The sequence below is a fragment of the Rana temporaria genome, chromosome 4, assembly GCF_905171775.1.
Source record: "Rana temporaria chromosome 4, aRanTem1.1, whole genome shotgun sequence".
NCBI lineage: Eukaryota > Metazoa > Chordata > Amphibia > Anura > Ranidae > Rana > Rana temporaria.
This window is the reverse complement of record NC_053492.1, coordinates 189212875-189240479: the sequence shown is the minus strand read 5'-3', so window position 1 is coordinate 189240479 and position 27605 is coordinate 189212875. Positions and strand designations below refer to the sequence as shown.

Sequence of the window (27605 nt, the reverse complement as noted above, 5' to 3'; positions counted from 1 at the left end):
CATGTACGGTAGGTCTGTACAGACGACCGAACATGTCCGAGCGGGCAGGATTCCAGCGGACTGTTTTAAAACAAGTCCAGGAATATTTGTCCGCTGGAAAAAGGCCCGGCGGGCAAATGTTTGCTGGAATCCTGCACGCTCGGGCCTACACACGACCGAACATGTCTGCTGAAACTGGCCCGCAGACCAGTTTCAGCAGACATGTTTGGTCGTCTGTACGGGGCCTAAGAGGGAAACAAAACGTTCTCAGTTACAGCTATGAAATATAGAAGTGTGACCTCCGTATCCCAGCCTACTGACAATAATGGGTCACCAGCCGACTCGGTCACCTCTATAAATATTCCTACAGTAAACATGTTCAAGTTCAGCTTTAACGCTTGCACATGCATTATACAATATGCACAATATAACTCATAAATGTTATCTGTGTTTCCTAAAACAGATGTATGCCATATAGATTGTTCTTTTGATGTGAACTTGTGTAACTGGAAACAATCAACGAGTGATAACATGGACTGGATACACTGGAATGGCTCAACCCCTTCCGATTTTACTGGACCATCATTTGACCACACAACAGGATGTAAGTCATTTATTTACTTACTTTCTCTGTTTGTAATAGTTTATATAACTCCCAAAATAATGGTTCATAACAGAAAAGGTACTTCAGCATTAATATTTTAATTTAAACAGATGGCTACTATCTATACATTAATGGACAGGATTCAGAAGAGGGAGACTTTGCAAGATTGGAGAGTCCTGCAAATTGTTTCACTGGAACTCATTGCTTACAGTTTTGGTATCACATGTATGGAGCAGCAAAATACATGATGCTGAGGGTGTCAGTACTAAGAGATTATGGTTTGGAAGATGTCTTCACTATAGAAGGAGATCATGGGGACATGTGGTATTTAGAGAAGATTTTCCTGCCTGAAAGTGATATTATCCAGGTATGCAATGTATTTCTTTTGCCAAATGAATTGTTATTAAATCTATTACAAATAGTTTGATCTCTTTTTGTATGTTATTGTGCTTTTTAGTCATTGTGCTCTTTGCACTGGCATATTATAAACCCAGTTCTGGCTATTAGCTATAACCTCATGAATTTTGTCAACAGATTTTCATTGATGGTGTCAGAGGTGAAGATTTCCGCAGTGATGTTGCTATAGATGATATTTCTTTTTACCCAGGATATTGTACTGGTAAGCTGTGATCCATTCATGACAGACTATTTGCTTGGTTATTTCCTAGTCTTAAAATAATATCTAATAAAGTCTGAGAATTTCAGTTTAATATGATTAAATGACTGCCACAAAGGAAGATGGGGCTTGTAGTTTATTTATTCATTCACAGATCTCTGTGAATGAATAATGTGGCTGTGCGAGTGGAGCACCATACAGCTGCATCGATTTCAAAAGTGACAGTGGCTGCAAGGATAAAAAAAAAACATCTGCACACTGTCAGGAGTGGGATGGTTTGGAGGGGGGGGGGGGGGTCAGCTTGCAACCATGTGACAGGATACAACCTAAATATGGGTGTAACATGGTTGGAGCTAGGCTTTAAACATTTCTTTAGGATGTCTGGCTTGTTTATTCTAAGACTGCATTGATAAAAAATTAACTTTTGTCTTTTTAGCAGCAACAACTACCACCACCACCACTGTAACTACAAAACCGACAGGTAAATAGTTTGAGTAGTTTTATTAGTCCATATCTGGCAATACACTAGTAGAATTGTGTTAGAAGAATTTCATTTTAGGAATGTTCATTTGAATTAGTAATTGTTATTGGGGCAAATTGACATCCACAGTGGAAAGAAAATTCGAAGGAGCAGGATGGAATTTCTTTCTTGAATAAATTAATTTGTAAGAGTGACTGTGGTCCAGCATATCATCAAACGTACTGATGAGAATTTTCAAGCAAATTTTCATACGAATGATTTTCATGCAAATATTCATACGAATGATTTGAAAATCGACTAATGTATGGCCAGCTTTACACACCAAATAAAATCATCACTGCACAGCTTTTTGTTTACAATGAGAACATGGAATAACATAAATATTTTTCAACAAGCTTATTTTCAACAAGCTGTTCCACCCTCAATGGTTAAGAAATGTAAATGATTAATCTAAATTTGTATGAGCCAGACTGGGTCTGGATTTGTATGAACCAGTTCAGAACAGACCTTTCTACGTGCAATGACTTTAGATGTAGGCATATGTAGCATATGAATGACTCTGTATAAAGCTAAAATTGACAGAAAAGTAAAGTTTGTGAAATATTTAAACGTTTAATTCTGACAAACATTCAGATTGCTTTACATTTTCCTTATACAGCTGGCCTATTAGGGACATTTTCCACTTTCTGTGAAATCTACCCAGCCTAGCTTGGCCAATAAGCGATGTGCTAATAAACTATCTGGCTAAATATCTATGTCTGCTAAAATGTGTTAGCTGGTGTACTTGTAACCCACCTTCTGGGCATTACTATGGTATTTGGATGTGGGTCAAAACATCTAGGAAATTCTGCTCATTCCCATGGAGAATTCTGAGCAGGGAATCTATGCCTTCTGCATTTGGTTAGGGCTGTACACTCTGGTGATTACAGACAGTAGCTGAGTAACTTGAGATGGCACATTTTATGCTACTGAGACCTGAAGGGTTTTTCTGACCCTTTTTTGGATATGGTGTCTTAGACGTGTTAGATATACACCCCCCTGTATACTTACCTGAGTGCTATCTTGATCCAGTGCTGTGCCCATTTGCATCAGCTCTCTTATTTCTCTCTGCTCACAGAGCAGCAGTAAAAGCCATTGGCTTCTGTGAGCAGAGAACAGGGGTTGGGGTTGGGCTGTGTATGTCAATAGACACACACAGCACAGCTGGGTCCCCCCCCCCCCATAGCAAGCAGCTTGCTATAGAGTTTATATGGATGCCCACAAATAATAGGAGGAGCCAAGAGTACTGGTGGGGTACCCCAGAAAAGGGGGTTCAGGGTTGCTCTGTGCAAGACCATTGCACAGAGCAGGTAAGTATAGCATGTTTGCTATTTTAGAAAAAAAAAGCCTTTACAACTGCTTTAGCTGCTTTGAGTATTCAGGAATCGCTTAAAGGTGCATATAGTAGGACATAGCCAGACAAATAGAGGTAGAGAGCTCCAGAGGATTGGAGAGGCTCTGGAGAGGTCCCGAAGGTGAGCATTGGATGAACAAACAAGAGAGTTAGAGAGCAGTCTAAACTGGGTAAGCCCATGTGCTAATACATAAGCTGGCTGCTTAATCTGCTCTGTGAAATGTTCTTGCTAGTGAACATGTCATCAATATATCTGGGCCACATAGCTCTTTCCTGTGGACAAATCTGTGCAGACAGTTTTACTTTTGCATTTGGATAAGGTGTGCTCTGTGATCATAAAATATGCGGTTTGTTAAATTTGTAGTTATAAATAGTTATTAGACAATTTGTCTTTGTATCTGTAGGTTCTACTGTGTCATCAACTAAAACCACATCATCACCAGGTAAATATATTGCTAATTTTAAAGAGTTGAGTATTATTTATAATAAATCTATTTATTTTGTTATTATACATTGTAAGACCTTGATAATAAATTGGAAGTCATGCATACTTACATGACAGTTTGACATAAATAAAAGTCATGCAAATCTGACTTACACTTAAAATGTATAATTTTAATTATAGATTGCAGCCCTTACACAGAACAGTTTTAGATTTACAATAGTACTAGTTATTTGTATGACTGCTGTGCAGGGTGCACATTTTCATATACTAAAATGTATCGGTGATACAGTGAGTGTAAGTCCACCCAGCTATCATACTGTAAATACATTTATTAAATGCATTGAACATTAACATACACATATACAGTAAGTGCACACAGGTTGTAAATGTGCATAACTTTTCTTATAATTTTACTAGATTTTATTTTTCTCTATACAACATTTGAATTTGAAAATATTTTGTTATCTATAATAATAGTAATAACAATATAACAATATAAAAAGAAAAAAAAATGAAAAATAATGTAAACATATTCTGTATGAGACATGTTTATACGGTTGCCTGGCATTTAATTCAGGAATTGTTTTATAAAATGTTGGGCTTTACTTGAATATAATATTATTTAAATTTTGTTTCTGCATGAGTTCAAAAAAGCATTCATAATGTCCATAATTAAAATAATGTATGATTTTCTCTCCTGCATGTTGTCAATTTTGTTTAGAAAAATAATTGTCATTAATTAATGATTGTTATTGTCATTAACTAATAACTATAATTTGAATACATAGAATGGTCACTGGTAGACACTTTTGTATGTGTAGCTAATGTGAACTGATGGAATAAATCACATAAATACTATATGTAGTGATCTCATAAACGTGTCCAATAAATGTAGTGATACAGATGTATAGTGTCCAGTAGTCCGGTTAGACCAGCAGACCAAAATCTCCCCCATGCGCCGAATGGATTTGACGCATGCGTGAAAGCATTTTCCTTCCTGGTTTGCGGACGTGGCGGCGTCAACGTCACCGCCACGTCACCGCGCTGTCTGTCCGCGGGGATTTTGGTTTGATGGTGTACAACCATCAGACCAAAATCTCCGAGCGGACATGTCCGATGAAAACGGTCCGCGGACCGTTTTCATCGGACATGTTCGCTCGTCTGTACAAGGCCTAAGGGTCTTCAGCTGTTCCTTTGATCTGTGTTTGACCACTAACCCTTTTGGTCAGCAAACACCTTTTGATGTGTAACCTTGAATGCCTGTATGTAACACAGATATACCATGCCATACACATAACACACTATTTTAAATGCCTACACATCTATATTAATATTACAACACTATACTTTTGATGATCTACAATATTATTCATATTGAAACATATTTATTTTTCACAAACAATTCCTGTTAGCAACATCACAGTAACATTATTTACATAACAATAACACTATTCTTACCATTCCAATTTAAAGTGCATGTATAGACAATTGTATTAATTTATTTTAATTGCATTTAATCTAATTTATTTAATTGTTTTGGATAGAATAGACAATGGTTAAGACCGCTGGCAGGTTATTTTTTGATGCCTGTGTCTCATTGGGAAGACTCCTCTGATCTCCTGTCCTGGATAAGAAGGCAATCTTAAAAGGGGAATTCTCATTACAGACCCTCACCTTTTGCTCTGGTGACAACTGTAAAATTAATTTGGTGACAATGTTGACTATGGTCACAATGACAAATAGAGGGGTGATTCATCCTAACAGGGACACAGAGATAAAGAAAAAAAAACGGACACAAATTCCAACCCTTCCCCAATCTATCCAAAACTAGAAAAAGTTTTAGATTTACAAACACTTTTTTTTTTTGTGTACAGACACTCCATATATTACTGATTCTCTCATGTTAAGACTGGCAACAGACACTCATTTACCAAGCACCCAACTTTTTCTTTGCAGTCCACTATTACTGATATTATTCATTCTATCAAGGTACAATACATGTTGTTTTCAGCTATGCTTGTTAATTATCAATATGCCTGAATCATATGGCATAATCATGTTTTTATTTATAAATACCTTTTTTTTTCTTTAAGCGATCACATGACCTCTTTTCTCAGCTGCATAAGATGCTTTGAGAGGTGGGGTGGAGACTGCAGAGGGATGTGTCAACAGGACACTGAGAAAGAGCAGTACACTGATGTTCTGAGTGAGATGTTAGCTGTGCATTGGGGGCAGTTCAGCACAAGTCTGCCCATTGGAGTACAGGCAGACTGTGCTCCTGAGTACAATGCAAAAAGAAAACTAACCACGTTGCAGGGAATGTGCTTCCATGCCCAGTGTGATCAGTTTGAAATTGGAAAGCTAGGACTTTGAGGATCACCATGTATTTCTTACAAATGAAGAGATGCAAAGAGAGCTGGATACTTTTAAATATAATACATGGTATCACAGACATACTGTATATCGGGATTTGAAATATTGGAGTAACACACTTTATTTACATCTATCAGAGCTAAATAAACCATTTAAATGCTTATACTGTATGTAAATATTTATAATCCTGTTCAGTTTGTTTTGTTATTCGCATACCTCTGCACAATGTACTGCTAAGGCCGTGTACACACCAGCAAACATGTACGATGAAACCGCTCCGCCGGACCGTTTTCACCGTACATGTCTGCCCGGGGCTTTCTGTACGATGGCGGCGACGTGGGCGGGCCTGCCAGTTAATTGCTTCCACGCATGCCTCAAAGTCATTCGACGCATGCGAGGGATGGCGGGTGCTCGGACATGTACGGTAGGTCTGTACAGACGACCGAACATGTCCGAGCGGGCAGGATTCCAGCGGACTGTTTTAAAACAAGTCCAGGAATATTTGTCCGCTGGAAAAAGGCCCGGCGGGCAAATGTTTGCTGGAATCCTGCACGCTCGGGCCTACACACGACCGAACATGTCTGCTGAAACTGGCCCGCAGACCAGTTTCAGCAGACATGCTTGGTCGTCTGTACGGGGCCTAAGAGGGAAACAAAACGTTCTCAGTTACAGCTATGAAATATAGAAGTGTGACCTCCGTATCCCAGCCTACTGACAATAATGGGTCACCAGCCGACTCGGTCACCTCTATAAATATTCCTACAGTAAACATGTTCAAGTTCAGCTTTAACGCTTGCACATGCATTATACAATATGCACAATATAACTCATAAATGTTATCTGTGTTTCCTAAAACAGATGTATGCCATATAGATTGTTCTTTTGATGTGAACTTGTGTAACTGGAAACAATCAATGAGTGATAACATGGACTGGATACACTGGAATGGCTCAACCCCTTCCGATTTTACTGGACCATCATTTGACCACACAACAGGATGTAAGTCATTTATTTACTTACTTTCTCTGTTTGTAATAGTTTATATAACTCCCAAAATAATGGTTCATAACAGAAAAGGTACTTCAGCATTAATATTTTAATTTAAACAGATGGCTACTATCTATACATTAATGGACAGGGTTCAGAAGAGGGAGACTTTGCAAGATTGGAGAGTCCTGCAAATTGTTTCACTGGAACTCATTGCTTACAGTTTTGGTATCACATGTATGGAGCAGCAAAATACATGATGCTGAGGGTGTCAGTACTAAGAGATTATGGTTTGGAAGATGTCTTCACTATAGAAGGAGATCATGGGGACATGTGGTATTTAGAGAAGATTTTCCTACCTGAAAGTGATATTATCCAGGTATGCAATGTATTTCTTTTGCCAAATGAATTGTTATTAAATCTATTACAAATAGTTTGATCTCTTTTTGTATGTTATTGTGCTTTTTAGTCATTGTGCTCTTTGCACTGGCATATTATAAACCCAGTTCTGGCTATTAGCTATAACCTCATGAATTTTGTCAACAGATTTTCATTGATGGTGTCAGAGGTGAAGATTTCCGCAGTGATGTTGCTATAGATGATATTTCTTTTTACCCAGGATATTGTACTGGTAAGCTGTGATCCATTCATGACAGACTATTTGCTTGGTTATTTCCTAGTCTTAAAATAATATCTAATAAAGTCTGAGAATTTCAGTTTAATATGATTAAATGACTGCCACAAAGGAAGATGGGGCTTGTAGTTTATTTATTCATTCACAGATCTCTGTGAATGAATAATGTGGCTGTGCGAGTGGAGCACCATACAGCTGCATCGATTTCAAAAGTGACAGTGGCTGCAAGGATAAAAAAAAAACATCTGCACACTGTCAGGAGTGGGATGGTTTGGAGGGGGGGGGGTCAGCTTGCAACCATGTGACAGGATACAACCTAAATATGGGTGTAACATGGTTGGAGCTAGGCTTTAAACATTTCTTTAGGATGTCTGGCTTGTTTATTCTAAGACTGCATTGATAAAAAATTAACTTTTGTCTTTTTAGCAGCAACAACTACCACCACCACCACTGTAACTACAAAACCGGCAGGTAAATAGTTTGAGTAGTTTTATTAGTCCATATCTGGCAATACACTAGTAGAATTGTGTTAGAAGAATTTCATTTTGGGAATGTTCATTTGAATTAGTAATTGTTATTGGGGCAAATTGACATCCACAGTGGAAAGAAAATTCGAAGGAGCAGGATGGAATTTCTTTCTTGAATAAATTAATTTGTAAGAGTGACTGTGGTCCAGCATATCATCAAACGTACTGATGAGAATTTTCAAGCAAATTTTCATACGAATGATTTTCATGCAAATATTCATACGAATGATTTGAAAATCGACTAATGTATGGCCAGCTTTACACACCAAATAAAATCATCACTGCACAGCTTTTTGTTTACAATGAGAACATGGAATAACATAAATATTTTTCAACAAGCTTATTTTCAACAAGCTGTTCCACCCTCAATGGTTAAGAAATGTAAATGATTAATCTAAATTTGTATGAGCCAGACTGGGTCTGGATTTGTATGAACCAGTTCAGAACAGACCTTTCTACGTGCAATGACTTTAGATGTAGGCATATGTAGCATATGAATGACTCTGTATAAAGCTAAAATTGACAGAAAAGTAAAGTTTGTGAAATATTTAAACGTTTAATTCTGACAAACATTCAGATTGCTTTACATTTTCCTTATACAGCTGGCCTATTAGGGACATTTTCCACTTTCTGTGAAATCTACCCAGCCTAGCTTGGCCAATAAGCGATGTGCTAATAAACTATCTGGCTAAATATCTATGTCTGCTAAAATGTGTTAGCTGGTGTACTTGTAACCCACCTTCTGGGCATTACTATGGTATTTGGATGTGGGTCAAAACATCTAGGAAATTCTGCTCATTCCCATGGAGAATTCTGAGCAGGGAATCTATGCCTTCTGCATTTGGTTAGGGCTGTACACTCTGGTGATTACAGACAGTAGCTGAGTAACTTGAGATGGCACATTTTATGCTACTGAGACCTGAAGGGTTTTTCTGACCCTTTTTTGGATATGGTGTCTTAGACGTGTTAGATATACACCCCCCTGTATACTTACCTGAGTGCTATCTTGATCCAGTGCTGTGCCCATTTGCATCAGCTCTCTTATTTCTCTCTGCTCACAGAGCAGCAGTAAAAGCCATTGGCTTCTGTGAGCAGAGAACAGGGGTTGGGGTTGGGCTGTGTATGTCAATAGACACACACAGCACAGCTGGGTCCCCCCCCCCCCATAGCAAGCAGCTTGCTATAGAGTTTATATGGATGCCCACAAATAATAGGAGGAGCCAAGAGTACTGGTGGGGTACCCCAGAAAAGGGGGTTCAGGGTTGCTCTGTGCAAGACCATTGCACAGAGCAGGTAAGTATAGCATGTTTGCTATTTTAGAAAAAAAAAGCCTTTACAACTGCTTTAGCTGCTTTGAGTATTCAGGAATCGCTTAAAGGTGCATATAGTAGGACATAGCCAGACAAATAGAGGTAGAGAGCTCCAGAGGATTGGAGAGGCTCTGGAGAGGTCCCGAAGGTGAGCATTGGATGAACAAACAAGAGAGTTAGAGAGCAGTCTAAACTGGGTAAGCCCATGTGCTAATACATAAGCTGGCTGCTTAATCTGCTCTGTGAAATGTTCTTGCTAGTGAACATGTCATCAATATATCTGGGCCACATAGCTCTTTCCTGTGGACAAATCTGTGCAGACAGTTTTACTTTTGCATTTGGATAAGGTGTGCTCTGTGATCATAAAATATGCGGTTTGTTAAATTTGTAGTTATAAATAGTTATTAGACAATTTGTCTTTGTATCTGTAGGTTCTACTGTGTCATCAACTAAAACCACATCATCACCAGGTAAATATATTGCTAATTTTAAAGAGTTGAGTATTATTTATAATAAATCTATTTATTTTGTTATTATACATTGTAAGACCTTGATAATAAATTGGAAGTCATGCATACTTACATGACAGTTTGACATAAATAAAAGTCATGCAAATCTGACTTACACTTAAAATGTATAATTTTAATTATAGATTGCAGCCCTTACACAGAACAGTTTTAGATTTACAATAGTACTAGTTATTTGTATGACTGCTGTGCAGGGTGCACATTTTCATATACTAAAATGTATCGGTGATACAGTGAGTGTAAGTCCACCCAGCTATCATACTGTAAATACATTTATTAAATGCATTGAACATTAACATACACATATACAGTAAGTGCACACAGGTTGTAAATGTGCATAACTTTTCTTATAATTTTACTAGATTTTATTTTTCTCTATACAACATTTGAATTTGAAAATATTTTGTTATCTATAATAATAGTAATAACAATATAACAATATAAAAAGAAAAAAAAATGAAAAATAATGTAAACATATTCTGTATGAGACATGTTTATACGGTTGCCTGGCATTTAATTCAGGAATTGTTTTATAAAATGTTGGGCTTTACTTGAATATAATATTATTTAAATTTTGTTTCTGCATGAGTTCAAAAAAGCATTCATAATGTCCATAATTAAAATAATGTATGATTTTCTCTCCTGCATGTTGTCAATTTTGTTTAGAAAAATAATTGTCATTAATTAATGATTGTTATTGTCATTAACTAATAACTATAATTTGAATACATAGAATGGTCACTGGTAGACACTTTTGTATGTGTAGCTAATGTGAACTGATGGAATAAATCACATAAATACTATATGTAGTGATCTCATAAACGTGTCCAATAAATGTAGTGATACAGATGTATAGTGTCCAGTAGTCCGGTTAGACCAGCAGACCAAAATCTCCCCCATGCGCCGAATGGATTTGACGCATGCGTGAAAGCATTTTCCTTCCTGGTTTGCGGACGTGGCGGCGTCAACGTCACCGCCACGTCACCGCGCTGTCTGTCCGCGGGGATTTTGGTTTGATGGTGTACAACCATCAGACCAAAATCTCCGAGCGGACATGTCCGATGAAAACGGTCCGCGGACCGTTTTCATCGGACATGTTCGCTCGTCTGTACAAGGCCTAAGGGTCTTCAGCTGTTCCTTTGATCTGTGTTTGACCACTAACCCTTTTGGTCAGCAAACACCTTTTGATGTGTAACCTTGAATGCCTGTATGTAACACAGATATACCATGCCATACACATAACACACTATTTTAAATGCCTACACATCTATATTAATATTACAACACTATACTTTTGATGATCTACAATATTATTCATATTGAAACATATTTATTTTTCACAAACAATTCCTGTTAGCAACATCACAGTAACATTATTTACATAACAATAACACTATTCTTACCATTCCAATTTAAAGTGCATGTATAGACAATTGTATTAATTTATTTTAATTGCATTTAATCTAATTTATTTAATTGTTTTGGATAGAATAGACAATGGTTAAGACCGCTGGCAGGTTATTTTTTGATGCCTGTGTCTCATTGGGAAGACTCCTCTGATCTCCTGTCCTGGATAAGAAGGCAATCTTAAAAGGGGAATTCTCATTACAGACCCTCACCTTTTGCTCTGGTGACAACTGTAAAATTAATTTGGTGACAATGTTGACTATGGTCACAATGACAAATAGAGGGGTGATTCATCCTAACAGGGACACAGAGATAAAGAAAAAAAAACGGACACAAATTCCAACCCTTCCCCAATCTATCCAAAACTAGAAAAAGTTTTAGATTTACAAACACTTTTTTTTTTTGTGTACAGACACTCCATATATTACTGATTCTCTCATGTTAAGACTGGCAACAGACACTCATTTACCAAGCACCCAACTTTTTCTTTGCAGTCCACTATTACTGATATTATTCATTCTATCAAGGTACAATACATGTTGTTTTCAGCTATGCTTGTTAATTATCAATATGCCTGAATCATATGGCATAATCATGTTTTTATTTATAAATACCTTTTTTTTTCTTTAAGCGATCACATGACCTCTTTTCTCAGCTGCATAAGATGCTTTGAGAGGTGGGGTGGAGACTGCAGAGGGATGTGTCAACAGGACACTGAGAAAGAGCAGTACACTGATGTTCTGAGTGAGATGTTAGCTGTGCATTGGGGGCAGTTCAGCACAAGTCTGCCCATTGGAGTACAGGCAGACTGTGCTCCTGAGTACAATGCAAAAAGAAAACTAACCACGTTGCAGGGAATGTGCTTCCATGCCCAGTGTGATCAGTTTGAAATTGGAAAGCTAGGACTTTGAGGATCACCATGTATTTCTTACAAATGAAGCGATGCAAAGAGAGCTGGATACTTTTAAATATAATACATGGTATCACAGACATACTGTATATCGGGATTTGAAATATTGGAGTAACACACTTTATTTACATCTATCAGAGCTAAATAAACCATTTAAATGCTTATACTGTATGTAAATATTTATAATCCTGTTCAGTTTGTTTTGTTATTCGCATACCTCTGCACAATGTACTGCTAAGGCCGTGTACACACCAGCAAACATGTACGATGAAACCGCTCCGCCGGACCGTTTTCACCGTACATGTCTGCCCGGGGCTTTCTGTACGATGGCTGTACTAACCATCGTATAGAAAGCCGCGCGTAAACAATACGCGGGGCGTGTCCGCGGTGTCGCCGCGTCGATGACGCGGTGTCGCCGCGACAATGACGCGGCGACGTGGGCGGGCCTGCCAGTTAATTGCTTCCACGCATGCCTCAAAGTCATTCGACGCATGCGAGGGATGGCGGGTGCTCGGACATGTTCGGTCGTCTGTACAGACCTACCGTACATGTCCGAGCGGGCAGGATTCCAGCGGACTGTTTTAAAACAAGTCCAGGAATATTTGTCCGCTGGAAAAAGGCCCGGCGGGCAAATGTTTGCTGGAATCCTGCACGCTCGGGCCTACACACGACCGAACATGTCTGCTGAAACTGGCCCGCAGACCAGTTTCAGCAGACATGCTTGGTCGTCTGTACGGGGCCTAAGAGGGAAACAAAACGTTCTCAGTTACAGCTATGAAATATAGAAGTGTGACCTCCGTATCCCAGCCTACTGACAATAATGGGTCACCAGCCGACTCGGTCACCTCTATAAATATTCCTACAGTAAACATGTTCAAGTTCAGCTTTAACGCTTGCACATGCATTATACAATATGCACAATATAACTCATAAATGTTATCTGTGTTTCCTAAAACAGATGTATGCCATATAGATTGTTCTTTTGATGTGAACTTGTGTAACTGGAAACAATCAATGAGTGATAACATGGACTGGATACACTGGAATGGCTCATCCCCTTCCGATTTTACTGGACCATCATTTGACCACACAACAGGATGTAAGTCATTTATTTACTTACTTTCTCTGTTTGTAATAGTTTATATAACTCCCAAAATAATGGTTCATAACAGAAAAGGTACTTCAGCATTAATATTTTAATTTAAACAGATGGCTACTATCTATACATTAATGGACAGGATTCAGAAGAGGGAGACTTTGCAAGATTGGAGAGTCCTGCAAATTGTTTCACTGGAACTCATTGCTTACAGTTTTGGTATCACATGTATGGAGCAGCAAAATACATGATGCTGAGGGTGTCAGTACTAAGAGATTATGGTTTGGAAGATGTCTTCACTATAGAAGGAGATCATGGGGACATGTGGTATTTAGAGAAGATTTTCCTACCTGAAAGTGATATTATCCAGGTATGCAATGTATTTCTTTTGCCAAATGAATTGTTATTAAATCTATTACAAATAGTTTGATCTCTTTTTGTATGTTATTGTGCTTTTTAGTCATTGTGCTCTTTGCACTGGCATATTATAAACCCAGTTCTGGCTATTAGCTATAACCTCATGAATTTTGTCAACAGATTTTCATTGATGGTGTCAGAGGTGAAGATTTCCGCAGTGATGTTGCTATAGATGATATTTCTTTTTACCCAGGATATTGTACTGGTAAGCTGTGATCCATTCATGACAGACTATTTGCTTGGTTATTTCCTAGTCTTAAAATAATATCTAATAAAGTCTGAGAATTTCAGTTTAATATGATTAAATGACTGCCACAAAGGAAGATGGGGCTTGTAGTTTATTTATTCATTCACAGATCTCTGTGAATGAATAATGTGGCTGTGCGAGTGGAGCACCATACAGCTGCATCGATTTCAAAAGTGACAGTGGCTGCAAGGATAAAAAAAAAACATCTGCACACTGTCAGGAGTGGGATGGTTTGGAGGGGGGGGGGTCAGCTTGCAACCATGTGACAGGATACAACCTAAATATGGGTGTAACATGGTTGGAGCTAGGCTTTAAACATTTCTTTAGGATGTCTGGCTTGTTTATTCTAAGACTGCATTGATAAAAAATTAACTTTTGTCTTTTTAGCAGCAACAACTACCACCACCACCACTGTAACTACAAAACCGACAGGTAAATAGTTTGAGTAGTTTTATTAGTCCATATCTGGCAATACACTAGTAGAATTGTGTTAGAAGAATTTCATTTTGGGAATGTTCATTTGAATTAGTAATTGTTATTGGGGCAAATTGACATCCACAGTGGAAAGAAAATTCGAAGGAGCAGGATGGAATTTCTTTCTTGAATAAATTAATTTGTAAGAGTGACTGTGGTCCAGCATATCATCAAACGTACTGATGAGAATTTTCAAGCAAATTTTCATACGAATGATTTTCATGCAAATATTCATACGAATGATTTGAAAATCGACTAATGTATGGCCAGCTTTACACACCAAATAAAATCATCACTGCACAGCTTTTTGTTTACAATGAGAACATGGAATAACATAAATATTTTTCAACAAGCTTATTTTCAACAAGCTGTTCCACCCTCAATGGTTAAGAAATGTAAATGATTAATCTAAATTTGTATGAGCCAGACTGGGTCTGGATTTGTATGAACCAGTTCAGAACAGACCTTTCTACGTGCAATGACTTTAGATGTAGGCATATGTAGCATATGAATGACTCTGTATAAAGCTAAAATTGACAGAAAAGTAAAGTTTGTGAAATATTTAAACGTTTAATTCTGACAAACATTCAGATTGCTTTACATTTTCCTTATACAGCTGGCCTATTAGGGACATTTTCCACTTTCTGTGAAATCTACCCAGCCTAGCTTGGCCAATAAGCGATGTGCTAATAAACTATCTGGCTAAATATCTATGTCTGCTAAAATGTGTTAGCTGGTGTACTTGTAACCCACCTTCTGGGCATTACTATGGTATTTGGATGTGGGTCAAAACATCTAGGAAATTCTGCTCATTCCCATGGAGAATTCTGAGCAGGGAATCTATGCCTTCTGCATTTGGTTAGGGCTGTACACTCTGGTGATTACAGACAGTAGCTGAGTAACTTGAGATGGCACATTTTATGCTACTGAGACCTGAAGGGTTTTTCTGACCCTTTTTTGGATATGGTGTCTTAGACGTGTTAGATATACACCCCCCTGTATACTTACCTGAGTGCTATCTTGATCCAGTGCTGTGCCCATTTGCATCAGCTCTCTTATTTCTCTCTGCTCACAGAGCAGCAGTAAAAGCCATTGGCTTCTGTGAGCAGAGAACAGGGGTTGGGGTTGGGCTGTGTATGTCAATAGACACACACAGCACAGCTGGGTCCCCCCCCCCATAGCAAGCAGCTTGCTATAGAGTTTATATGGATGCCCACAAATAATAGGAGGAGCCAAGAGTACTGGTGGGGTACCCCAGAAAAGGGGGTTCAGGGTTGCTCTGTGCAAGACCATTGCACAGAGCAGGTAAGTATAGCATGTTTGCTATTTTAGAAAAAAAAAGCCTTTACAACTGCTTTAGCTGCTTTGAGTATTCAGGAATCGCTTAAAGGTGCATATAGTAGGACATAGCCAGACAAATAGAGGTAGAGAGCTCCAGAGGATTGGAGAGGCTCTGGAGAGGTCCCGAAGGTGAGCATTGGATGAACAAACAAGAGAGTTAGCGAGCAGTCTAAACTGGGTAAGCCCATGTGCTAATACATAAGCTGGCTGCTTAATCTGCTCTGTGAAATGTTCTTGCTAGTGAACATGTCATCAATATATCTGGGCCACATAGCTCTTTCCTGTGGAAAAATCTGTGCAGACAGTTTTACTTTTGCATTTGGATAAGGTGTGCTCTGTGATCATAAAATATGCGGTTTGTTAAGTTTGTAGTTATAAATAGTTATTAGACAATTTGTCTTTGTATCTGTAGGTTCTACTGTGTCATCAACTAAAACCACATCATCACCAGGTAAATATATTGCTCATTTTAAAGAGTTGAGTATTATTTATAATAAATCTATTTATTTTGTTATTATACATTGTAAGACCTTGATAATAAATTGGAAGTCATGCATACTTACATGACAGTTTGACATAAATAAAAGTCATGCAAATCTGACTTACACTTAAAATGTATAATTTTAATTATAGATTGCAGCCCTTACACAGAACAGTTTTAGATTTACAATAGTACTAGTTATTTGTATGACTGCTGTGCAGGGTGCACATTTTCATATACTAAAATGTATCGGTGATACAGTGAGTGTAAGTCCACCCAGCTATCATACTGTAAATACATTTATTAAATGCATTGAACATTAACATACACATATACAGTAAGTGCACACAGGTTGTAAATGTGCATAACTTTTCTTATAATTTTACTAGATTTTATTTTTCTCTATACAACATTTGAATTTGAAAATATTTTGTTATCTATAATAATAGTAATAACAATATAACAATATAAAAAGAAAAAAAAAATGAAAAATAATGTAAACATATTCTGTATGAGACATGTTTATACGGTTGCCTGGCATTTAATTCAGGAATTGTTTTATAAAATGTTGGGCTTTACTTGAATATAATATTATTTAAATTTTGTTTCTGCATGAGTTCAAAAAAGCATTCATAATGTCCATAATTAAAATAATGTATGATTTTCTCTCCTGCATGTTGTCAATTTTGTTTAGAAAAATAATTGTCATTAATTAGTTATTGTTATTGTCATTAACTAATAACTATAATTTGAATACATAGAATGGTCACTGGTAGACACTTTTGTATGTGTAGCTAATGTGAACTGATGGAATAAATCACATAAATACTATATGTAGTGATCTCATAAACGTGTCCAATAAATGTAGTGATACAGATGTATAGTGTCCAGTAGTCCGGTTAGATAATTGATATCTTAGATGTTAGTATGATGGCTATAAATCACATTGTTTTGCAGCAACACACATGCTCTCCAGAGAACACACATTTAATTAACTTCGAATAACATACAAAGTCCAAAGTCCACAGACGATACAAATCCAACAGAGTAATTCAGAATCCCATCTTTTCTAGACCTGTACTATATTCATCATAGAGTGACAAGACTAGCTGAATGCCAGCTTGACTTTCTCAAAAAACTGGTCTCACACTGGAGGGAGTGGTTCTTCCAGGTCAATGGAAACTTCCCCAAGTCTAATTACCATCAATAAATACTTCCTTTTGTATGTAAGGAAGTTATCCTTTGAGGTTAACAGGCCATCTCACACACACCTAGGTAAATTAACACATCTAGGGTCTCAGGACCAAAATCTCTGAGCGGACATGTCCGATGAAAACGGTCTGCGGACCGTTTTCATCGGACATGTTCGCTCGTCTGTACAAGGCCTAAGGGTCTTCAGCTGTTCCTTTGATCTGTGTTTGACCACTAACCCTTTTGGTCAGCAAACACCTTTTGATGTGTAACCTTGAATGCCTGTATGTAACACAGATATACCATGCCATACACATAACACAATATTTTAAATACCTACACATCTTTATTAATATTACAACATATTCCCCCACTTGAGTTGGTTCTAACTACTAGAACTGACTCATAATTCGAACAACAAACCTCATTATGGTTTGAGGTACTGTATGCTTTACAATGGCTCATATGAAATATTAAGTTGAGACTGGTTACATCTCTCTTCACCAACCTCTAAAATATCCCCCATGAAACAGATATTAGATAATATAACTTTGGACCATGACTGGAAAAGGATTCAGTAAACGTAAGTTGCCCGTATAGCTGTTAGATTGCTCCTTGTTTTGTAAATCACATCACGATCTTGAATATTGTGCAAAAACGAGCTGATGTCACAGTCCATTCTGACTTCATCACATCTCTCACCATCTCACTGAAAGTAAAGCTTGGTATGCCTTGGGAGCTCCAATCCACATAAGTCCAGGATTCTCTCATCTCCAGGCTCAAAGTTTTCATTTTTAAAGATGCTTTTACACAAACAAAAAAATCTTCCATCTTCCATCTTTGTAGTAAGAAGAACCATTAATGTATCAGCAGTCGCTTCCAAGGTCAAAAAGGTTTGGATCCGGCAGTACAAATTCTGTGCTGCAAACTATTTCCTTGCACTTGACACCTTCAATCATTAATCCACCAATCAGGACACTTGGTTCCTTTAACATCAAACCTTCACTATTCTGAATTTGTTGATTGCCAGCAACAATTTGCTTTCGTAATGTGCTGTAGGCTGACCCCCGCATTGCCTTTAATAGAGCTGTTCTTTGTATCATTCAGTCCATAATTCCACCAGAATGGTATACCAACATATATATACTGTATATATTCCCCCATGCGATGGTTTAGATATTATCAGCTTGACATCAATGTTTATCAGATTTTCTGTGCAGACAAATCAGCAGTAGAAATTCTTGCCAGTATTTTTTATGAAAGGTAGAAAGGTCTTTTTCATCCATATGTGTCTCAGCCTTCAGCATATTATAAACAACTGATTCAACAAAGTCTCAAATCATGACTAGAGTAATGAATTTCACTCACCACTCCTTTAAATTTAGGAAAACCACCCAACCTACTATAATTTATGCTATGCCCAGCCATTGTGCAGCATCACCTCAGATGTCAAATCTATTGACATCAATATGCATTATGTCATGTGTACAGATGTTATAAAATTATTTTAGGTTTAAATGCTTCGCTCTGGTTTTAAGATTAAGTTCAAGGAATAAAACATAATAAAAAAGCAAAATATATCGGGGAAAGGGAGAAAATGAAAAAATAGGGTGTTGGGTAAGGCCATTAAAAAAAAAAAAAAAAAAATGAAAATGTGAATGTTCAAAAAAAAGTCCATTGCTTGATGAATATTGAGAGAATGTCCATTAATTCTTTATAATTCCCCCACTAGCCAGCAATTACTCCTGCTATTCACATGCAAACGCATATCTCCAGCCATGTACCTGAAAGTCAAAAACTCTCAGACAAAACTCATTAGCAAAGTCCATAAACAAAGTACTATTTACAGTCCACAGTTTAAAGCTAATTCACCCCCACTGCTATAAAAGTGTAATTTTCATTTAAAAACTGATCTGTACCCTTCAACTGTTCTAATAGTGTGTAATATTCTATTTTCATCTTATCATACTCAATCAAATTTAGGTGGTCATATTTCTGTTTTAAATGAGGAAATGGTATCCAGGTCTTTTTCTTATTATTATTTTGGTCAGCTCTGTTTTTCATGTTAATATCACCTATGTTTGACCCAGAGTTTCCCCTTTTGATGTGATCATTAGATATTATCTTCTGATCTTTTTGTTCAGTGTTTGTCCTAAACAATGTGGCTATATCAATTCTGACAGCCTGCTCATTTGACATTCTCCATAAATGATCTGCTCTCAATAATACGTCTTTTAAATCATGAGGATTTAGGGTAACTAATAAAATATTTTGTTTGATATCCTCATGCATTGCATCTAGCAACATACTGATATGTATCGAGCCTCCCCGCTCAAATGCAAGATTATTACCAACCAAAAATCCCATAATAGTTTCTATCCTGTGCGACAATTCATAGGGAGACTCACTTAGCATTTGGTGGATCTTCCCATGAATCGCGACATCGGAACGCACTCCGTACAGAACACGCAATAATTCCAGTAATATGTCCCGTGTCCTCAAAAGGCTGAAGACAGATCTGTTTGATTCTCAGCCAAAGACCATTCCATATAGAATGTTGCAAAACTCTTTCTAATTCAGATGGGTTGAGATTGTACATATCTCTGACATTCTGCAAGTCACAAAACCATTTTAAAAATCTGTTTAAATCATGGCAGGGAACCATTCCTATTTCTTTAAGAATTGCATCCAGTTTTTTTGGTTTCAAATGCTTCATTACAAGCTGAACTTCACCTGTATTGTTGTTATTATTGTTATGGTTATGGTTCTGTTTCATTTGATAGAAAGTTTGTATTTTGCTGCAGATTGCTTAATCCAAGATTTGATGCATATCTGCACTCCTGAGATCTCTTCTCTAATTCCATAATTCTTAATTTTAATCTCTCATTTTCCTCTGATAATTCATCACAACATTTAGATTTCTCAAGCAAAGCTCCACCAATAGTAACTGCATGCAATTTTAAATTTACTGTCTCAGTTTCTGATTGGTTTTGTAACCTCTAACAAACCTTATGGCTATTATCAACTGCACTCTGTAACTGCGCAATTTCCTCAACCTTATCATTCAAAGAACTTTCCATTTTTAAACAGCAAGATAACAAGCCCTGCACAATACAACTTTTTCTTTTACTTTCTGAAATTTTGCTATCAAAAACACTTTCCTCTAAAAATTCCTTCATCATAGTCCTCGTCTGCTTACATTTTTCTGCAATTATATAAGGACCGCAATGACGATTAATACATTTTAATACCCATCTGTTAACTTTATCAGAACTGACACTAGCTTCACACTGAGTAAGCATTTTGACTATATTATTAATAATTTAAAAAAGGAAATATTTTACTCACCGCATTTGAAGCTCCACCTTGCCAGTTCCGGTCTTTTAGTACACGGCAGTAGTTTTTTTCTTCAGTTTCCAGTCTCCAGAGAAAAATTCTGGGGTTCCAAACTTGTTTAGTCTTGTATATCAGACTCTCTTATGTCACAATCAGACATTAGAGTCACAGCACAGCTCTTGGGTCTCCATCAGACTTCTGTCCAACTCCCAGGATTTTTTGTCATCACCGACTTCTGTTACCAAGTCCTGAAAATGCGCTTCTGGTCAATTGAATGGCACCAATGTAGTGATCTCATATAAGTGTCAAATAAATGTAGTGATACAGATGTATAGTGTCCAGTAGTCCGGTTAGATAATTGATATCTTAGATGTTAGAATCATGGCTATAAATTACGTTGTTTCACAGCAACACACAGGCTCTCCAGAGAATGCAAATTTAATTAACTTCCAATAACATACAAAGTCCAACGTCCACAGACGATACAAATCCAACAGAGTAATTCAGAATCCCATCTTTTCCTAGACCCATGCTATATTCATCATAGAGTGACAAGACTAGATGAATGCCAGCTTGACTTTCTCAAAAACTGGTCTCACACTGGAGGGAGTGGTTCTTCCAGGTCAATGGAAACTTCCTCAAGTCTAATTACCATCAATAAATACTTCCTTATGTATGTAAGGAAGTTATCCTTTGAGGTTAACAGGCCATCTCACACACACCTAGGTAAATTAACACATCTGAGGCCCTGTACACACGACCGAACATATCTGCTGAAACTGGTCCGCAGACCAGTTTCAGCGGACAGATCCGACCGTGTGTACAGCCTAGCAGACAGGTTTGCAGCAGACAAAAGTTTTAAAGCATGCTTTAAAATTTATCTGCTGGAAACCCGTCCGTCCGACATGTCCACTGTTTAGTACGCTTAACCAGCAGACCGAAATCTCCCCCATGCGCCGAATGGATTTGACGCATGCATGAAAGCATTTCCCTTCCTGGTTTGCAGATGTGGCGGCGTCAACGTCACCACCACGTCACCGCGCTGTCTGTCCGCGGGGATTTTGGTTTGATGGTGTGTACAACCATAAGACCAAAATCTCCGAGCGGACATGTCCGATGAAAACGGTCCGCGGACCGTTTTCATCGGACATGTTCGCTCGTTTGTACAAGGCCTAAGGGTCTTCAGCTGTTCCTTTGATCTGTGTTTGACCACTAACCCTTTTGGTCAGCAAACACCTTTTGATGTGTAACCTTGAATGCCTGTATGTAACACAGATATACCATGCCATACACATAACACACTATTTTAAATGCCTACACATCTATATTAATATAACAACACTATACTTTTGATGATCTACAATATTATTCATATTGAAACATATTTATTTTTCACAAACAATTCCTGTTAGCAACATCACAGTAACATTATTTACATAACAATAACACTATTCTTACCATTCCAATTTAAAGTGCATGTATAGACAATTGTATTAATTTATTTTAATTGCATTTAATCTCATTTATTTAATTGTTTTGGATAGAATAGACAATGGTTAAGACCACTGGCAGTTTATTTTTTGATGCCTGTGTCTCATTGGGAAGACTCCTCTGATCTCCTGTCCTGGATAAGAAGGCAATCTTAAAAGGGGAATTCTCATTACAGACCCTCACCTTTTACTCTGGTGACAACTGTAAAATTAATTTGGTGACAATGTTGACTATGGTCACAATGACAAATAGAGGGGTGATTCATCCTAACAGGGACACAGAGATAAAGAAAAAAAACTGACACGAATTCCAACCCTTCCCCAATCTATCCAAAACTAGAAAAAGTTTTAGATTTACAAACACTTTTTCTTTTGTGTACAGACACTCCATATATTACTGATTCTCTCATATTAAGACTGGCAACAGACACTCATTTACCAAGCACCCAACTTTTTCTTTGCAGTCCACTATTACTGATATTATTCATTCTATCAAGGTACAATACATGTTGTTTTCAGCTATGCTTGTTAATTATCAATATGCCTGAATCATATGGCATAATCATGTTTTTATTTATAAATACCTTTTTTTTCTTTAAGCGATCACATGACCTCTTTTCTCAGCTGCATAAGATGCTTTGAGAGGTGGGGTGGAGGCTGCAGGGGGATGTGTCAACAGGACCCAGAGAAAGAGCAGTACACTGATGTTCTGAGTGAGATGTTAGCTGTGCATTGGGGGCAGTTCAGCACAAGTCTGCCCATTGGAGTACAGGCAGACTGTGCTCCTGAGTACAATGCAAAAAGAAAACTAACCACTTTGCAGGGAATGTGCTTCCATGCCCAGTGTGATCAGTTTGAAATTGGAAAGCAAGGGACTTTGAGGATCACCATGTATTTCTTACAAATGAAGCGATGCAAAGAGAGCTGGATACTTTTAAATATAATACATGGTATCACAGACATACTGTATATCGGGATTTGAAATATTGGAGTAACACACTTTATTTACATCTATCAGAGCTAAATAAACCATTTAAATGCTTATACTGTATCTAAATATTTATAATCCTGTTCAGTTTGTTTTGTTATTCGCATACCTCTGCACAATGTACTGCTAAGAGGTTAACAAAATGTTCTCAGTTACAGCTATGAAATATAGAAGTGTGACCTCCGCATCCCAGCCTACTGACAATAATGGATCAGTCACCTCTATAAATATTCCTACAGTAAACATGTTCAAGTTCAGCTTTAACGCTTGCACATGCATTATACAATATGCACAATATAACTCATAAATGTTATCTGTGTTTCCTAAAACAGATGTATGCCATATAGATTGTTCTTTTGATGTGAACTTGTGTAACTGGAAACAATCAACGAGTGATAACATGGACTGGATACACTGGAATGGCTCAACCCCTTCCGATTTTACTGGACCATCATTTGACCACACAACAGGATGTAAGTCATTTATTTACTTACTTTCTCTGTTTGTAATAGTTTATATAACTCCCAAAATAATGGTTCATAACAGAAAAAGTACTTCAGCATTAATATTTTAATTTAAACAGATGGCTACTATCTATACATTAATGGACAGGATTCAGAAGAGGGAGACTTTGCAAGATTGGAGAGTCCTGCAAATTGTTTCACTGGAACTCATTGCTTACAGTTTTGGTATCACATGTATGGAGCAGCAAAATACATGATGCTGAGGGTGTCAGTACTAAGAGATTATGGTTTGGAAGATGTCTTCACTATAGAAGGAGATCATGGGGACATGTGGTATTTAGAGAAGATTTTCCTGCCTGAAAGTGATATTATCCAGGTATGCAATGTATTTCTTTTGCCAAATGAATTGTTATTAAATCTATTACAAATAGTTTGATCTCTTTTTGTATGTTATTGTGCTTTTTAGTCATTGTGCTCTTTGCACTGGCATATTATAAACCCAGTTCTGGCTATTAGCTATAACCTCATGAATTTTGTCAACAGATTTTCATTGATGGTGTCAGAGGTGAAGATTTCCGTAGTGATGTTGCTATAGATGATATTTCTTTTTACCCAGGATATTGTACTGGTAAGCTGTGATCCATTCATGACAGACTATTTGCTTGGTTATTTCCTAGTCTTAAAATAATATCTAATAAAGTCTGAGAATTTCAGTTTAATATGATTAAATGACTGCCACAAAGGAGGATGGGACTTGTAGTTTATTTATTCATTCACAGATCTCTGTGAATGAATAATGTGGCTGTGCGAGTGGAGCACCATACAGCTGCATCGATTTTAAAAGTGACAGTGGCTGCGAGGATAAAAAAAACATCTGCACACTGTCAGGAGTGGGATGGTTTGGGGGGGGGGGGGTCAGCTTGCAACCATGTGACATGATACAACCTAAATATGGGTGTAACATGGTTGGAGCTAGGCTTTAAACATTTCTTTAGGATGTCTGGCTTGTGTATTCTAAGACTGCATTGATAAAAAATTAACTTTTGTCTTTTTAGCAGCAACAACTACCACCACCACCACCACTGTAACTACAAAACCGACAGGTAAATAGTTTGAGTAGTTTTATTAGTCCATATCTGGCAATACACTAGTAGAATTGTTAGAAGAATTTCATTTTGGGAATGTTCATTTGAATTAGTAATTGTTATTGGGGCAAATTGACATCCACAGTGGAAAGAAAATTCGAAGGAGCAGGATGGAATTTCTTTCTTGAATAAATTAATTTGTAAGAGTGACTGTGGTCCAGCATATCATCAAACGTACTGATGAGAATTTTCATGCAAATTTTCATACGAATGATTTTCATGCAAATATTCATACGAATGATTTGAAAATCGACTAATGTATGGCCAGCTTTACACACCAAATAAAATCATCACTGCACAGCTTTTTGTTTACAATGAGAACATGGAATAACATAAATATTTTTCAACAAGCTGTTCCACCCTTAATGGTTAAGAAATGTAAATGATGAATCTAAATTTGTATGAGCCAGACTGGGTCTGGATTTGTATGAACCAGTTCAGAACAGACCTTTCTACGTGCAATGACTTTAGATGTAGGCATATGTAGCATATGAATGACTCTGTATAAAGCTAAAATTGACAGAAAAGTAAAGTTTGTGAAATATTTAAACGTTTAATTCTGACAAACATTCAGATTGCTTTACATTTTCCTTATACAGCTGGCCTATTAGGGACATTTTCCACTTTCTGTGAAATCTACCCAGCCTAGCTTGGCCAATAAGCGATGTGCTAATAAACTATCTGGCTGAATATCTATGTCTGCTAAAATGTGTTAGCTGGTGTACTTGTAACCCACCTTCTGGGCATTACTATGGTATTTGGATGTGGGTCAAAACATCTAGGAAATTCTGCTCATTCCCATGGAGAATTCTGAGCAGGGAATCTATGCCTTCTGCATTTGGTTAGGGCTGTACACTCTGGTGATTACAGATGGTAGCTGAGTAACTCGAGATGGCACATCTTAGGCCCCATACACACAATAGAATTTATCCGCGAATACGGTCCAGCGGACCGTTTCCGCGGATAAATCCTCTCGTGGATTTCGGCGGATTTTCATGCGATGGTGTGTACTCACCATCGCATTGAAATCCACGCCGAAATCCTCTTGCGATGACGTGTCGCGCCGTCGCCGCGATTATGACGCGGCGACGTGCGCGACGCTGTCATATAAGGAATTCCACGCATGCGTCAAATCATTACGACGCATGCGGGGGATCCCTTCGGACGGATGGATTCGGTGAGTCTGTACAGACCAGCGGATCCATCCGTTGGGATGGATTCCAGCAGATGGATTTGTTCTGCATGTCAGCGAATATCCGATCTGCTGGAATCCATCCCAGGGGAGATATATCCGCGGATAAAGATCCGCTGGCGTGTACACACCATAGGATCTATCCGCTGAAACCCATTTGCTGGGATTTATCTGCGGATGGATTCTATGGTGTGTATGGGGCCTTATGCTACTGAGACCTGAAGGGTTTTTCTGACCCTTTTTTGGATATGGTGTCTTAGATGTGTTAGATATACACTCCCCTGTATACTTACCTGAGTGCTATCTTGATCCAGTGCTGTGCCCATTTGCAGCAGCTCTCTTATTTCTCTCTGCTCACAGAGCAGCAGTAAAAGCCATTGGCTTCTGTGAGCAGAGAACAGGGGTTGGGGTTGGGCTGTGTATGTCAATAGACACACACAGCACAGCTGGGTCCCCCCGCCATAGCAAGCAGCTTGCTATAGAGTTTATATGGATGCACACCAATAATAGGAGGAGCCAAGAGTACTGGTGGGGTACCCCAGAAAAGGGGGTTCAGGGTTGCTCTGTGCAAGACCATTGCACAGAGCAGGTAAGTAGAGCATGTTTGCTATTTTAGAAAAAAAAGCCTTTACAACTGCTTTAGCTGCTTTGAGTATTCAGGAATCACTTAAAGGTGCATATAGTAGGACATAGCCAGACAAATAGAGGTAGAGAGCTCCAGAAGATTGGAGAGGCTCTGGAGAGGTCCTGAAGGTGAGCATTGGAGGAACAAAAACAAGAGAGTTAGAGAGCAGTCTAAACTGGGTAAGCCCATGTGCTAATACATAAGCTGGCTGCTTAATCTGCTCTGTGAAATGTTCTTGCTAGTGAACATGTCATCAATATATCTGGGCCACATAGCTCTTTCCTGTGGACAAATCTGTGCAGACAGTTTTACTTTTGCATTTGGATAAGGTGTGCTCTGTGATCATAAAATATGCGGTTTGTTAAATTTGTAGTTATAAATAGTTATTAGACAATTTGTCTTTGTATCTGTAGGTTCTACTGTGTCATCAACTAAAACCACATCATCACCAGGTAAATATATTGCTCATTTTAAAGAGTTGAGTATTATTTATAATAAATCTATTTATTTTGTTATTATACATTGTAAGACCTTGATAATAAATTGGAAGTCATGCATACTTACATGACGGTTTGACATAAATAAAAGTCATGCAAATCTGACTTACACTTAAAATGTATAATTTTAATTATAGATTGCAGCCCTTACACAGACCAGTTTTAGATTTACAATAGTACTAGTTATTTGTATGACTGCTGTGCAGGGTGCACATTTTCATATACTAAAATGTATAGGTGATACAGTGAGTGTAAGTCCACCCAGCTATCATACTGTAAATACATTTATTAAATGCATTGAACATTAACATACACATATACAGTAAGTGCACACAGGTTGTAAATGTGCATAACTTTTCTTATAATTTTACTAGATTTTATTTTTCTCTATACAACATTTGAATTTGAAAATATTTTGTTATCTATAA

At 37.7% G+C, this 27605-nt stretch overlaps 2 protein-coding genes across 2 annotated transcripts; both read left to right on the top strand.

Annotated features, from left to right (window-relative positions):
- Window positions 1-402: 402 nt before the first annotated feature.
- Window positions 403-16394, top strand: LOC120935679 (MAM and LDL-receptor class A domain-containing protein 1-like). The gene is made up of 15 exons (XM_040347733.1): window positions 403-583; window positions 694-950; window positions 1118-1202; window positions 1636-1680; window positions 3478-3516; window positions 6750-6890; window positions 7001-7257; window positions 7425-7509; window positions 7939-7983; window positions 9781-9819; window positions 13152-13292; window positions 13403-13659; window positions 13827-13911; window positions 14341-14385; window positions 16181-16394. The coding sequence occupies exons 1-15, from the start codon at window positions 418-420 to the stop codon at window positions 16333-16335; spliced, it is 1842 nt and encodes a 613-aa protein (XP_040203667.1). The 5' UTR covers window positions 403-417; the 3' UTR covers window positions 16336-16394.
- A 7131-nt stretch (window positions 16395-23525) lies between these two features.
- LOC120935350 (MAM and LDL-receptor class A domain-containing protein 1-like) lies at window positions 23526-24457 on the top strand. The gene is made up of 3 exons (XM_040347471.1): window positions 23526-23727; window positions 23838-24094; window positions 24262-24457. Exons 1-3 carry the CDS (start codon window positions 23562-23564, stop codon window positions 24355-24357), a joined length of 519 nt encoding a protein of 172 aa, XP_040203405.1. The 5' UTR covers window positions 23526-23561; the 3' UTR covers window positions 24358-24457.
- Window positions 24458-27605: the final 3148 nt, after the last annotated feature.